The following is a 14,637-nucleotide window of genomic DNA, read 5'->3' on the forward strand; positions in this document are numbered from 1 at the left end:
AACTTAATTTTCATCGGCAGCAAGTAAAATGGTTCCTCGTGTAAATAGAATTTAAGTGAAGAACAGAGGCGGGCGTTGCTACTATTTGTTTCTCGTTCAACTTTAATATGTTGGATTGCATGTTGAAATGATTATGTTGATGATTTGCTGGGCCTAGAAGAGCAGTTTATGTTGAGCTGAATCATGTGGCAGGTGCAGTTTGGGAGCTCAAATTCTATATTGATCTGTCAATATCATTGTGTTCACCAATTCTACTGACATGATGTTGTTCTTTAGAGATGTGATGTATATGCACCTTATCCAGAATGTTTTTTCTTTAGAGAAGGGCAATCATCTAAATCCTGATCTATTGACAATTCACCGAGGTTTTCATGGCAATGAATTTGCAACTGAGATATCGATTGATAATGTATTTGTATGCATATCATAGAAATATGTTGTGAAATGAGATTAATAGGAATCTGTAATATAGACAATAGTTATGTCGAGTATTTTGAAAAGAAGATATAACATACAGTAAATATAACAATAGCAGCAACATTGTATGATTCTCATATGCAATTCCTTAGCTTCAACATAAGATAGATTCGGCTATTACAACGTCATATTATAGGGATTACATGGAGAGTCCTTATGTTTATGCCATGGCCTGAGTGTGACAGTTCTTTCTTGTCTTGTCATTCATTTCAGCTATTGAATGGTGGACGTGGCATTTTGCTAACCAAAGTTGAAACCTGGAAGCATGAATAGAATTGATGAGTGATGCATCAAAAAAGCATATGTTAAATACAAGATGATAGCTTCATAAACTGGGTACATATTGGAAATTGGTCATCGGTATGATCAGAAAAGCCAATGATGAAGATATTAAGATTTTGAAATGCTCTTGGCTATATAAAAATGTAGCAATAGTCTTTTGCAAACTTGTGAATTTTGCTGCAATTTACTTTGGGTTTTGAAAGCACGCAAACTTTTATGGAATTGTATGACCATATCTCGCATGATAGAGGTTAACAGAATTTTTACCTTAGCTTTCTTGCATACAAGTTAATTATTGAGTGGAGGAATGGCAACGCTGGTGCTGGAAACTTCTCTCGATGGAACCTGCTTTTATCAGGAGAAAAGACAATGGGACAGTTAGCATACGGAAGATGATCATACATGTGAAATTGTGAGCTCACCTCAGAGTTTTCTGAAGTTACATAGAGCTCTATTTTGTATCGGTGCAATCGCAGCTGCAATCCCGTCATTTGTGCTGATTCAAATACACAACCATCAGGTGTGACCCAGGTTGTTATTAAATCTGGCATCTGCTAATTCGCTTTTGTCCAAACGGTGCATTCATATCCTACTAAATTTGGTGATGAGCCTACATCATAACCATTATCATCCAGCGTGTAGTAGGGGCTTAAAATATCCTCCATGATTACTGTGCTATAGTATCTATTTGGTAGCCCTTGCAGTCTAACATCAAGTCTCCTTGTGAGCTCACCCGGTGTACCTTTCACTGATTTGGACCATTTGCGTATACAGTAGGGGCCAACATGGATTTCTTTTGCTGAATCTTTGAGTATGCTATTTTTCCTGAGCGAAAGTGACAGGACTGTGCCGTTTATGAGGCATGTTCGTCTGTCTAGGAACTTAAGCCTTGGCTCAACAACATTCAGTATATTCATATCATGGAGTTGCTCTATGATTTTTGCTTCGTTTTGTAAAGGAGTTGATAGAGGAACACTTAGTGTGTAGGATGACTCTAGCAGGCACATTGTTTGCAAGTCCACATCAACATCATTGAGATAGCAATAATTAACACTTCCAAGAGCGGCCGCCTCAACAAATGTATATTTCCTGGTCTCTGTAGTTTCGGTGGCGCCTGGGTGAGGGTTTGTGTTGAGAGTTCGAGCACGAAGTGCTACACAATATGTCATGATCTTCTTACATGTGCGGTGTTGTGATCCAACTGGTCCATCAATTCTAATTCTAACATGAATCACTATGTAGTGTGGGAAAGCTTTGTTGCCTAGTGCATTCCATCCAGCACATGCTATCCCTCTAAGTTCATTCAACATGAGGTTTGATTCATTGAAGTAGGTAACGATGCAGTATGGTTGGAGCATGCGCTCGATGGCCTTCACTATCCACAAGTGCAGCGAAAGAGAGTATATGTTTATATGAAGATGGAATCAGGCTATGTTGATCGTGCATGGAAAATAATATAAGGCTTCATCATAGGTTTTCAATTCATTCGAGATACACTGACAAAAATATTCAATTCCATCTATATGGAGGTTTCTACGGCTACTCATAAAAGCTATTGCGTACCTATTCATGAGTTCATTTACTAGCTCAAGAAGTGTAGTGGAATCCGTGTTGAAGGTGTAGAGTACCGGAGTATAACTCATTCAGAGACGATAGAATAGGGCCTTCGACAAGTCAAGTCGGTTTGCAGGTGACCCATCAGCACGGTGTATGGTGAACCTTGTGATAAATCTATGCAGATGCCTGATACGTCTCCAACGTATCTATAATTTTTATTGTTCGATGCTATTATATTATCTGTTTTGGATGTTTATGGGCTTTATTATGCCCTTTTATATTATTTTTGGGACTAACCGTGCCCAGTGCCCAGTGCCAGTTTCTGTTTTTTCCTTGTTTTAGAGTATGCAGAAAAGGAAAATCAATCGGAGTCCAATTGACCTGAAACTTCAGGGAACTTATTTTTGGACCAGAAGAAGCCCACGGAGTATCGGAGATGGACCAGGAGAGTCCCGGGCTGCCCACGAGGGTGGGGGGCGCGCCCACCCCCTGGGCGCGCCCCCTGCCTCGTGGACAGCCCGGAGATCCGCCGTCGTACTTCTTCCTCCTATATATACCCATATACCCTAAAAACTTTGAAGAACACAATAGATCGGGAGTTCCGCTGCCAAAAGCCTCCGTAGCCACCGAAAACCAATCTAGACCCGTTCCGGCACCCTGCCGGAGGAGGAATCCCTCTCCGGTGGCCATCTTCATCATCTCGGTGCTCTCCATGACGAGGAGGGAGTAGTTCTCCCTCAGGGCTGAGGGTATGTACCAGTAGCTATGTGTTTGATCTCTCTCTCTCTCTCGTGTTCTTGAGGTGATACGAACTTGATGTATCGCGAGCTTTGCTATTATAGTTGGACCTTATGATGTTTCTCCCCCTCTACTCTCTTGTGATGAATTGAGTTTTCCCTTTGAAGTTATCTTTTCGGATTGAGTCTTTAAGGATTTGAGAACACTTGATGTATGTCTTGCGTGGGATACCCGTGGTGACAATGGGGTATTCTATTGATCCACTTGATGTATGTTTTGGTGATCAACTTGCGAGTTCCGCCCATGAACCTATGCATAGGGGTTGGCACACGTTTACGTATTGACTCTCCGGTAGAAACTTTGGAGCACTCTTTGAAGTACTTTGTGTTGGTTTGAATAGATGAATCTGAGATTGTGTGATGCATATCATATCATCATACCCACAGATACTTGAGGTGACATTGGAGTATCTAGGTGACATTAGGGTTTTGGTTGATTTGTGTCTTAAGGTGTTATTCTAGTACGAACTATATGATAGATTGAATGAAAAGAATAGCTTCATGTTATTTTACTACGGGCTCTTGAGTAGATCGATCAGGAAGGATAACTTTGAGGTGGTTTCGTACCCTACCATAATCTCTTCGTTTGTTCTCCGCTATTAGTGACTTTGGAGTGACTCTTTGTTGCATGTTGAGGGATAGTTATATGATCCAATTATGTTATTATTGTTGAGAGAATTTGCACTAGTGAAAGTATGAACCCTAGGCCTTGTTTCAACGCATTGCAATACCGTTTGTGCTCACTTTTATCATTAGTTACCTTGCTGTTTTATATTTTCAGATTACAGAAATCATTATCTACTATCCATATACCACTTGTATCACCATCTGTTCACCGAACTAGTGCACCTATATATACAATTTACCATTGTATTGGGTGTGTTGGGGACACAAGAGACTCTTTGTTATTTGGTTGCAAGGTTGGTTGAGAGAGACCATCTTCATCCTACGCCTCCTACGGATTGATAAACTTTAGGTCATCCACTTGAGGGAAATTTGCTACTATCCTACAAATCTCTGCAGTTGGAGGCCCAACAACGTCTACAAGAAGAAGGTTGTGTAGTAGACATCAATGCCTTCTTTTCTCATCGACTCTACTGATGTAAGTCCGAGGATACATGAGGCACTTGATTGGTGTGGTTTGCTCTATCATCCAAGATTGTAGTTCATCGGCTGCGATTTAAATGGGAGTTTGTTATATATGAGTTGTGTGCGTTCATAGTTTGGCAAATTCAAGTATTGCTCTTAGAGAGGACGTACCTGTAGGTGTTTTGAACGAAGAAGTATGGTTCTCCTCCATTCCTGCTGTTGTTTCTTCGTTCATTCACCAATTGCAAGTTCAAGATCAGAGAAGAAAATCTGCAGAATAGAACATGGTTATTTGGGATATGAAAAAATGGATGGTCAGAATGTGCTCCCTATTTACTGAAACTGCTGTCTATAAGTTGAACACCTGCTGTTGTGAATGTTAACCCATGTTGATATGAAAACACTGAAGAGGGTATAATAGGTCCTAACAGTTCAATTAAAATGTAGCGTATTTATAATCATGTTTTAGAGAGGAGAACAACTCAATTTTAACTTAAACTTAATGTTTCATACAGAGAGTGATGGGTACAGTAAGAAATCGTTGACACTACAAATGAATATCTTGTCTTAGTAGGCTACCAATGGTGGGAAGGAAGTGAAAACAGAGTACCAGAAACATAGCCGTTCTAGTGTTCTAGTCTTGTCTACAAACTTGAGAAATTGCCCAACATATGTACTACTGCTGGCGTTGTAGTCTTCTATACAAACTTTACAAGCTGACCAACATATGCACCACTACCACAATAGAAGAGAGGGAGGGTTACGAAAAAGAGGAGGCTTGTCGCAAAAAAGGAAGTAGGACAAAGGACAGGAGAGTGGGGTGAGGGGAGCGGAGCAGTACATGTGTTTGCTGGAAGGATGGCTTCAGGCGCGTTGCCGCTTGGGCACCGGAGCCACGAGGAACCTGTATTGAGGCGGCGGCGTCGCGCCGCGGGAGAGAGGCGATATTGACCAGTGACAGCGGTGCAGTAAACCCTAATCGTGCAAAGGGGAAAGGGGAAAGAGATGTGTGGTCAATCTGGGTTGCTGTGATGCGAGTTGTGAGGGTGACTCCAACGTATTTCTTTACAGAGATTGGCGCAAAAACGGGCAGGCCTGGAGCCAAAACATTCGGATTTATGGACTTTGGCAAGAAAGAGTGAATAGAAGGCATTGGCGATAAATAAATATTTAATCATTATTTTTTGTATGAAACGTCTTAAAATCAATTTTTTTGAGTTTTCGTAAATAATAGAGACGTAAAGTACATATTTATAGCAGAGGCCATTGCATTCAAAGACAGCATACATATTTATCACTCGATACACCGAATGCTTTGTAGGGCAGTGTTCAAAAGTAAACAGAGGTACATAGTATTGGACACAGTTACACAGAGCGTTCAACTTAATTTCTGTCGATACATGCATCGACAGGTGCGAACAGTACATTCCCTTAACATGAGATACATATACCTTAGAAACCTTGACATTAAAAGAGCTACTCGTCTGTATCATAGTAAGGTTCATCAGCAAGGCATAGGGATGGAATTCGAGCCGAGTCGAGCCAGTTCGGCTCGACTCGCTAGAGCTTGCTTCGTTAACGAGCTAGCTCGACTCGACTCGTTATTATAACGAGCTCAAATCCAAGATTGGCTCGACTCGTATAACTCGCGAGCTGGCTCGTTTAGCTTGTTAAGCTCGTTAAAGATATGAACATAAAACCCTCAAATATTATAAAAATAATTATGTATATATTAAACATATATATCACTAACAATAGTAATTTTCTTGTAACGCATGAGTCTCCTAGGCGGTTGGGCCTTCAATGGGTAGGCCTTGTGTTGTGCGCCTAGGACATAGGGTGTTGAGTGGCTGATCTTTTTTTGTATTGGGAATGACTGATCTTTTGTACCGAGCCTAACGAGTTACACAAGTACTCGTGAGATTGGCTCGTTTAACTTGGTCTATAAATGATCTTAAACTAAAGCTTGGCTCGACTCGTTATTCTTCGAGTTTGAGTCGATTCGAGCCGAGTCACGAGCTACTTGTTTAGCTCATGAACTTCGAGCTTTTTTTTCAGCCCTAGCAAGGCAGCTTGGTCCAATGTATTCATCTTCTGGTCCAAAGTATTGTGGAAGCTGATCGCCCTCACTGTCGTCTGACTGTGATTGGTCTTCATAACCACCAACGGACTGCACTTTCTCGGTTGCTTTGATGATCAAACAGTGAAGATCTGATGTGAGCTTCTCTAGTTCCACGAAACACGAGCTGAAAGGTGTAGCAACCACTGCTTCTCTATTCGATTGGTTGTCTGCTACAAGTGTGTGAATTTTTTGGCAATGGACTGTTGATGCGTGTATGAACGTGCGAAAGGCTGTTGTGAGTTCCCCAATTCTTCTGTTCTTCACGCATAGTGAACCTTTTTTGGAAGCTAACTGTTTGATGAGGTTTCTGTTAGAATCTTCCATGCTCTTCACTTTTACATAATTGTAGTCCTTCAGTTCCTTTTTCTCAACTGATAGCATGTATTTTATAGCCTTAACTGTTGCTTCGTGTTCAGCAACTTGCGGTGTCATTGATGCACTGCTTGATAGGTGTATTTCACAGGAAGGATAAGGCAGGGTGGATCTGGATGGGTAGAAATCCACAACTACTGTTGTTTTCCCATTCACATCTCCATGGCTGTGGAATGCTGGTGGAGGTAATTGGAGTTTATTCATTATGGTCTCAAAGATGACCCTAGGTGGAACTTCAATTGCATCCATTGTACGATGCTGATAAGATATTAGGCACCATGTATGTTAGTATGCACTCATTTCATAATTTACTTTGCAAATGATAGGTTTGTGAGCTGAAATAGAATTTTATGTGAGGTGACTGTACTGATTTTGTCACACAAACCAAAGAGTGTGCTTTATGTAGTATTAAACAGTATAAAGCTGGAAAGAGATGGGATTTTCCGTTTACAGGCTATGATGTACTTACTTCGTCTGGATGAATGATCGCCGAGAGGAGCGCTACTTGTGCAGACCAGAAGCACACGAAGTAGGGCGCCGGGATATGCACAGAATGGGCGCAACAGTGTGGAGAACAGATACGCCAAGGAGCTGGCCAGAGGGAAACCCTAGCGACATAAAATGATTCGCTCAATCGCACGAAACAGGGAACGTAATTCAATTTGGTGGAAGAGGTAGAGCACGTTGCATCATTGCATGGCAGGCGTGCGTACCTTCGATGGTGTTGGACGTCGCGTGTTGAGCCCAGAGTTCTGCGGTGAGCGCCGCCGTACGGGAGAGAGAACACAGGAGAAAGGGGATCGAGTAGGAGGTGCTGGGGAGAAAGAGAGTGAGAGAGACAGACTACGTAGGTGGTTTATTTTTTCTGGAGAAGAGAAATGGGTTGCGTGTTGCTTTAGATAGGTCTGTATTGGTGGGGCAGATGGGCCAAGTGGAGCAGGCCAAACGATCAAGCAGACTCATTATGTACTATCTTTATTCAAAGTGATTTAAAAGGTGGAAAGTTCCTAAAAAATTATACAAGTTCGGACCAAATTTCTCATAAGAAAGGATCGCTATAAAAAACTAAAAATGCGTCTATAAATGCGAAAGTGACAGACAAAATGTAACATAAGATAGTATTATTGGATGTAACAATTATTTGCAAGAACCAAGTAAATCAACTATTTTTTTAGAGAAAAAGTGACAATATTATTTAATCTAAATAAAATTATCAGCTATTTGCAAAACTTATAAAGTGATCAATATGTTTAACATCATATTTTCGTGCCTATAAAATTTATATTATATTTTTTGGAGTTTTTCATAATTGTAATATGCACTTTTATTATTAAAATAGTTATTAGTGTCGTTTAATGAAAATAGATGCCATTGTGTTTCGCTGCATACTCCATCGAAAGGGCGCCTAGAGTCAAGGCAAAATTGGACAGACTGGCCAGTCAACGGATGGATCTCGATTCATATACACAAACTTTGTTTTTTGTAGCGAAGATCACTTTGTTTTCTTGCTGTTTTAGAAATTAGGTTTTCACGCCGCTGCTTCTGTTGGTGGACCCTAGTCGTGTTCTAATACAAATACTCACATAGAAGTTTAAACGCTCTTATTGATTAGAAGAGTATAAGGGATTACAGAAAAGGATACTCTAAGAGCTTTGTTTCTCTTTCATCATGATAGTAGTGAAGAGTACATGGTCCTACATTTTACTGCCTTTTTTATCGATGGATTTTTCTTGCTGTTTTAGAAATTAGTTTTTTGGGTTGGCGCTTCTGTTGGTGGACCCCGGTCTCTTTCTAATAGAAATACTTGCATAGAAGTGCAAATGCTCTTTATATTAATTAGAAGAGTATAAGGGATTACAGAAAAGGATACTCTAGAAGCTTTGTTTCTCTTTCATCATGGTAGTATTGAAGAGTTCATGATCCTAAATTTTACTACCATTTATAATCGATGGAAGTGTACAAATATTGTAAGTCTAATACATTTCATATGACTTAGGTGTCACATGGATTGCGCGGTTACTTGTAATTCATAAATTTCTTCAAATGAGAGGACGATATGGATTAGTTGATGCATGTATGTTAAAAATGTAACTGCATACAAGATATGCATTCCAGGTAATAATATGTCAAGCAACATTCAAATAAAATATAGAATAGTAAGAAGAAGCTTCTGCAATACACATAAGTACTTCACTGCATAAGGGAAACCATAACTTAGGTTCAAGTCTTACAAGGTAGTACTATGTACAATATGTAGTCAGCACCTCTGCTTATGTCAGCAAGTGACATGAAAGGGAAAAGCAATTAGCTGAATATTAGGTCTTACAAGCTTCTAGTGTAGAATAAACTATATACAATACGTACTCGGCTCTTCTGCCTGTGCCAATAGGTGGCATGAGAGGGAAAAGCAGCTAGCTGAATATTAAGTCTTTTAACATTCTGCTACAGAACAGATGCACAACAAATCTGCTTACGCTGACAAGCAGCGGTAAACGGAAAAGCACTTGGCTGAACATGAGCTCGATATCATCGAATACTGGTAAGTTTGGATCCACTACTACTTTGGTGGATCATTGATATATTACATAACATAAGGGAGTTGCATTCGCAGGAATAGTTAACATGCAGAGTCGGATGAGCTTAAACGCTAGCATCTTGTGCTCATGTGACCATCCAAACGCAAGAGGTGAAGGATATCACCTGCATTACAACACAGATGATACACTTTAGCAAAGAGCACTAAAAATTCTATGAGGTGCAGGTAATGTGAAAGAGCCTATTGCTATCCTTCCACTCGGCACTGTCGGATCACTAAGGCCGACTTTCGTCTCTGCTCGACGGGTGAGTCTTGCAGTCAAGCTCCCTTATGCCTTTGCACTCGAGGACCAATGTCCGTCTGGCCCGAGAAATAAAGCATTGGGTCAAACTCTTCTTTGGTGTTAAGGTGGTAGCTGTGAATAGCCATCGACTACCTGGAAAAGGTAAAAGAATAGGACCTATTCTGGGCCATACAATGCATTACAGACGTATGATCATTACCTCGACTAAAGTATATACTTCGACTTTCATGTGCTAGAACTTTAGCTCGTAAACATAAAAGCACGGTACGAACTTTTATGCAACGATTGGGTTCGGCATCGGAAGACTCAGAAGAGGAATATGATACCCTAGAAGACGAATACAGGACCCGAGAGGACGATTGTGAATATGAAACCCTTGAAGAATCTCTTTCTTACTTTTTTTTGGAGCCAGTGTGTCCCTTCTTAGGCTTGTTTGGAGTATTAGAGGCAGTAACAACAGTCTTGCCCATCTTACTGCACATGTTTTCAAAAGATGAAAATAAGAAACAATTAAACTATGGGGAAGGAAGGAAATTGGCTAATTAAGTACTGAAGAACTATACGCAAGTGTTGTACAGTTTCTCCATGGTTGTTATTACCAAACATATTTTAGGGATATTCTTATTGAGAAATTATTGTTATTATTGATTCCCTTCCAAATTACACCAGTTTATGAGATCAATTAGAATGGACCTAATTGACGGAGGGGATACACACAATTTCTTAGGAGGGTTAGTCTGCTTAGTGGAAGTTCCTGATTCAACTGTAAGGTCTTCAGCAGCGCTGTAATGCATGTTGTAAATATAGTAGACAAACATGAGATTACGATAATTTGGCATCCACAATGGCATACTATATTATATTCTGTACATAATACTCCAAAGTGTAGTTGCATGAATATCTGTACATTGGAGAACTGACTAATAAGTGCAATTCATAAGAAGTGAACAAAATCAACAACCTGAGGACCAGCGGCAAGATCTTAGTATATAACAACCAAAGAGTCGGAGGACTAATAATGTTCTGGTTACCTTCATGTTTAAACGATGATAAACATTAGCTAGCATACATATAGAGTTCTAACGACTAAATAAAATAAAGAGGCGCTGCCCCCCGCGTCGCCCCCGCTCGGGCGACTCGGGCGGGATCTCGATCCCTAGCCGCCGCCGGTCCCCTCCCCTCCCTCCTCCCCTCCCTCCGCCGCCGCCGAAGGACGCCGCCGGCGATGGCCCGGGGCTGACGGCGGTGGCGGGGGTCCTCCCTCTTGCCTGCGCCGTGGGGGTGGTGCGGCGCCCCGCGGCATGGGTGGCGCGGCCGATCTGGCCTGGCGGCGCGGCGGCTGCCTCGGCCAAGGGCCGATCTGGCCTGGCGGCGCGGCGGGCCTGCCTTCCGGCGGCGGCGCGGCGGCTGCCTTGGCCAGGGGCGGCGATGGTGGGGTGCGGCAGCCGGTTCTGCCTCGGGCTGCGTGGCGGCGTTCGGCGGCGGCGGCCGGGTCTGCGGCGACACACCATCTGACCTCGGATCGGCGGTGGCGGCATGGAGGGCCTGGTGGTTGGGTCGGCACCATGCGGGTTGTGCCCTCCGGACAGATCTGATCTGGCCGGTGCGGCCTGCTCGTTGTGCGGCGGCTCAGATCGGCGGCGACCTGTGCACACATTACGTGATGGAGGTTCTTCGAGCGGATCCGGGTGAAAACCTTGTGCTCGGCTTCATGCCATGGCCGGCGTTGGTGACACCCTGTTGTGTCATTACCTTCTTGAAGGCATCGCCGTGGAGAAGCTCTAGACCTCTATCCGCTACCTCCGGGGGAAACCTTAGATCAGTTGATCGGATGACGGCGGCGCGTTGGTGTCGTTTCCTCCTTGGGGGCGTCATTCTTGGAGGCGTACACGGGATCGAGGGACCAGCGGGCGCCTTTTTGGTGGAGCGGTGCTTCATCCTTCACATTGATGACGGCGGATCTCGGCGGCGTGGTGCGGTGGAGACTCGGCGCCCGATGCGCGGTGATGGACTCGCGCAGGTGGAGGTAGTTGTCTGGCGTCAAGGTGGCGTCGATGACGGAGTGACCTCACAAGGTAGAAGCCTCAATATCTGCTCTGAAGACGGACATGTGGAAGATGGCGGCGACGACACATGTGAGTGCGTCAGACCAGTTTATGCCCCAGACCCAGTATGTGGCTCGGATGGGGCTTCTGGCTTTGGATGATAGGATTAGGTGAGTAGTCTGGGTATGTGGCCCAGGTAGCACCCCTGCATCATTTGGATAGGAGTAGTGGCATATGTTGTCAAGATGGCGGATTCAGGCATATTGTTGTAATACTTTGTAAGGTCCTCGAGAATAATCAATAAAGTGGCCGTATGCATCTCCCAGATGCAGAGGCCGGGGGTCATCCTCCTTTTCTAAAAAAATAAAAATAAAATAAAGAAAGGTTTGTAGCAATGCGTAACAAAAGTGCAAAAGAGCAGCAGCAGGAGTAAGAACTAACTAAAAGTGAAATAAGAGATAAAAAAGAAGACAAAATCCACGCTCAAACAATGTTGATCAGATCTGTGGTTCAGGGTCATAGGTCAACCGAAATGTAAGCCACAACAAACATGGTTTGCAAATTACGAAAGTGGAGGAAAAAGACAGAGTGAACCAAGTCACTACAGTCGAATTATGGGGTCATAGTTGACGTTGTTGATGCAGCTACAGAGAGAGAGAGAGAGAGGAACCTTGATGGAGGAATGAAGTCTTGTGGTAGAGACAGGCTTGAAGGAGTGGCAAATGCAGCGCCCTTTAGTGCCGTGTTGTCAACTTCAATGTTCTTGTCTTTGATCTTGTTTGTTGAGTTGTGTGTGGTACAAGCGGCATTACAATCAATTGATCGGAATGAAGCAAGATCAAACGATAGTTCTTTTGAAATTGATGAGACACTTACACGAGAGGTGTAATTGCCAGCACCGTAGTTCCATCACTTGAAGCATCGTTGTTGGTCACTTTGCTTGACAACTCTATTTCAGCAGAGCCATCAGTATTCTTTCTCTTCAGGAGGCGAAGAAGCTAAAGAGAGATGGAAAAGCGTTGTTTTAACACGATTGCATGATCCACACAATTCGAATAGTAAATACTTTAGATTTTGAAGGACATACCACACGTGATGCGCTTGTCTTTTTGATTTCTTTTTCAGCTACTATGGGGAGCTCAGGCATGTTGTCTACAGAGCTCGGGTTGGTAGATACAGCAAGTGCATGACCACTTGAAGATCCAGTTGGAATCGCTAGGGGCATAATAGTAGGAGCACGAGTATCATGTGACATAGAGTCATGTCTCCCAAAAAAGGTTTGAATGCCATTCACTTGGAATGAAATGTTTCTCTTTTAGAGGCTCTTCTGGGTCACTGAGACAGCAAGGGTATATTTCTGAGACACAACTGCAGCTATTTCACGAGGAAGTGCAGATGACCTTAGCAGTGCCATGACATATTTTCCAACAAGTTGTTGTGCAACTCTGTTAAAGAACACAAACTCGGATGCGCCTGTGCCATCCGTTCCTTCTAAACAAAGGCGGAACCTGCATAGGCAAATAAACAGCTCTGTTAATTGAGTGATCAAGAAGATCATCTTGAATTTCGTTTTTTATATGAGACTGTACTTTGGGTAAGCTTTTGTTGAGACACATCTTGCACTGCATCTGAATTCCGAGCCATAAGAGGTGGCAGAACAATGGAATTTACAACAAGATTGGAACCACCATGGCTGCTCAGGCATCACTTTTGTAATTGTGGCAGTGCAAAGAAAATATGTGTTCTGCCAAGGGAAAGAGTGCATCACAGATGTTTTCTCAAAGTTGGTACTATTATTTCTGAAAATAATCATAAAAGATAGGATAACTGAATTTAAGTGTGATAGAAACACACCTCTGCCTCCCATGGATCCATGTTTCGCAGCTCGTCGACAGTTTTCTGTGGGAGGTCACCTCGGTTGCTTTTTGCAGCAAACTTCTCAGCACCATTTGATATCCATTGAATTTTTTGGAAAATCATCACCCAACCTGTGTGTGTAAAGACATGTGGTTCAAACTGTGAGAAGATGAGCTCGTAGGCACATAGTTGTAAAGGGCACTCAAACCTTTCAAAGGAGTCATCTATTTCAGGAATGTCCTCGTTTAGATACCATCTGCATGCAGATCCTCTGCTAAGAGTTTCATCATCTGCATAATAGGTTGAGAATACATTCAGCATGAAACGCGAGCACCAAAAAGTGGTTCCAATATAAAATCTTTGACTTACTATTGTAAGATTTCATTAGAAGGCCAACAAAAACACCAATAACAGGTAAGTTCTGTCCATTGTCATACACAAGTTGCGCTTCAAACTCAACAACCCTTTGTCCCCAAAGAACGATTTTCATTTCGGTATTCCTGTAAAGAAATACACACATGGATGTTAATATTTGTTAGAAATAAGGTATTTTTGTGGTGATGCGCATCTTACTTAGGTAGTATTTATTTTAAATGCATGATAAACCATGGTTTCAGGAGCAGCCATTTTCAATGCAAATTCATATTAAGGGAGCGATTAGCCGTACCTATCATCTCTGAAGGCAGTGACCTGCTTTGGAGTGTCTGTTGTGTTTGTAGGCATTCGCACGTATGCCAACTGTGACACACCAACAATTTGTCCAATGACATCTGCAAACAAATTTAAGGCTGAATACATTTTCTCATTTCTATACCACAAGAGTGCTGCATATATAGTTAGACTTCTTACCAACAAAGAAATCCTGCGCACCAACACGTGATGGAAGTTCGGAAAATGGCATTAGTTTGTACACATACATAGGAAACTCTGGATCAACATCCTCAGCATGTACAACAGTGGTCCAGGGTGTGAACCTAATCATGTACTTGGCAAGGAACGGCTTGTAAGAGGCTTTGCTTCGAAAACCAATAATTTCTTGAAGCAATAAACTTTTTGTTCTTCAACAAGCTGTTTGAACTTGGTTGCCTCATTTCTAGGAATCTCAGCATAAATATGGTTACCCTGTTTAACACGGTAGTTAATGCTAAGAGGGTGTCGATAAATGAAATAATTGACATGAAAACATCACACATGTTGTG

The 14,637-nt window shown here is 42.4% G+C and overlaps 1 protein-coding gene and 2 long non-coding RNA genes across 6 annotated transcripts in view; all 3 read right to left on the minus strand.

Moving 5' to 3' along the window:
• Positions 1-491: 491 nt before the first annotated feature.
• LOC123107137 (uncharacterized) lies at positions 492-7,551 on the minus strand. Its single transcript, XR_006451595.1, has 5 exons — positions 7,410-7,551; positions 7,166-7,304; positions 4,374-4,472; positions 1,027-1,104; positions 492-734 (listed from the first exon to the last, which is right to left on the minus strand). It is a non-coding gene; the product is annotated as an uncharacterized lncRNA (long non-coding RNA).
• Positions 7,552-8,870: 1,319 nt separating this feature from the next.
• LOC123103931 (uncharacterized) lies at positions 8,871-13,944 on the minus strand. Of its 3 annotated transcripts, none has more exons than XR_006450034.1 (9): positions 13,808-13,944; positions 13,647-13,728; positions 13,436-13,569; positions 13,171-13,325; positions 12,669-13,089; positions 12,458-12,579; positions 10,254-10,567; positions 9,933-10,010; positions 8,871-9,396 (listed from the first exon to the last, which is right to left on the minus strand). XR_006450034.1 is itself a non-coding variant. In XM_044525631.1 (9 exons), exons 5-9 carry the CDS (start codon positions 12,834-12,836, stop codon positions 9,393-9,395), a joined length of 438 nt encoding a protein of 145 aa, XP_044381566.1. In that variant the 5' UTR covers positions 12,837-13,089; positions 13,171-13,325; positions 13,436-13,569; positions 13,647-13,728; positions 13,808-13,944; the 3' UTR covers positions 8,871-9,392. The 3 variants fall into 3 exon arrangements, 1 of the variants encoding a protein (XP_044381566.1); XM_044525631.1 differs by having other exon boundaries at positions 10,254-10,319; XR_006450033.1 differs by having other exon boundaries at positions 8,871-10,010.
• A 159-nt stretch (positions 13,945-14,103) lies between these two features.
• The window catches only part of LOC123103932 (uncharacterized), a 33,417-nt gene continuing 32,883 nt past the window's right edge, over positions 14,104-14,637 (minus strand). For both annotated transcript variants that reach the window (XR_006450035.1, XR_006450036.1), the window contains 2 exons: positions 14,288-14,560; positions 14,104-14,208 (listed from right to left, as the gene is read on the minus strand). This is a non-coding gene — a long non-coding RNA (uncharacterized lncRNA). The remainder of the gene's footprint in view (positions 14,209-14,287; positions 14,561-14,637) is intronic.

Source organism: Triticum aestivum, chromosome 5A (assembly GCF_018294505.1).
Source record: "Triticum aestivum cultivar Chinese Spring chromosome 5A, IWGSC CS RefSeq v2.1, whole genome shotgun sequence".
NCBI classification, from domain to species: domain Eukaryota; kingdom Viridiplantae; phylum Streptophyta; class Magnoliopsida; order Poales; family Poaceae; genus Triticum; species Triticum aestivum.

Excerpts from the sequence above, each read along its gene's own strand:
- LOC123103931 (XM_044525631.1), bottom strand. The coding sequence starts at position 12,836 with ATGTCACATGATACTCGTGCTCCTACTATTATGCCCCTAGCGATTCCA. Across the intron at positions 12,580-12,668 it reads AGACAAGCGCATCACGTGTG|CTTCTTCGCCTCCTGAAGAG; the intron begins GTATGTCCTTCA and ends ATCTCTCTTTAG. Across the intron at positions 10,320-12,457 it reads CTGGCAATTACACCTCTCGT|CGCTGCTGAAGACCTTACAG; the intron begins GTAAGTGTCTCA and ends CATGCATTACAG.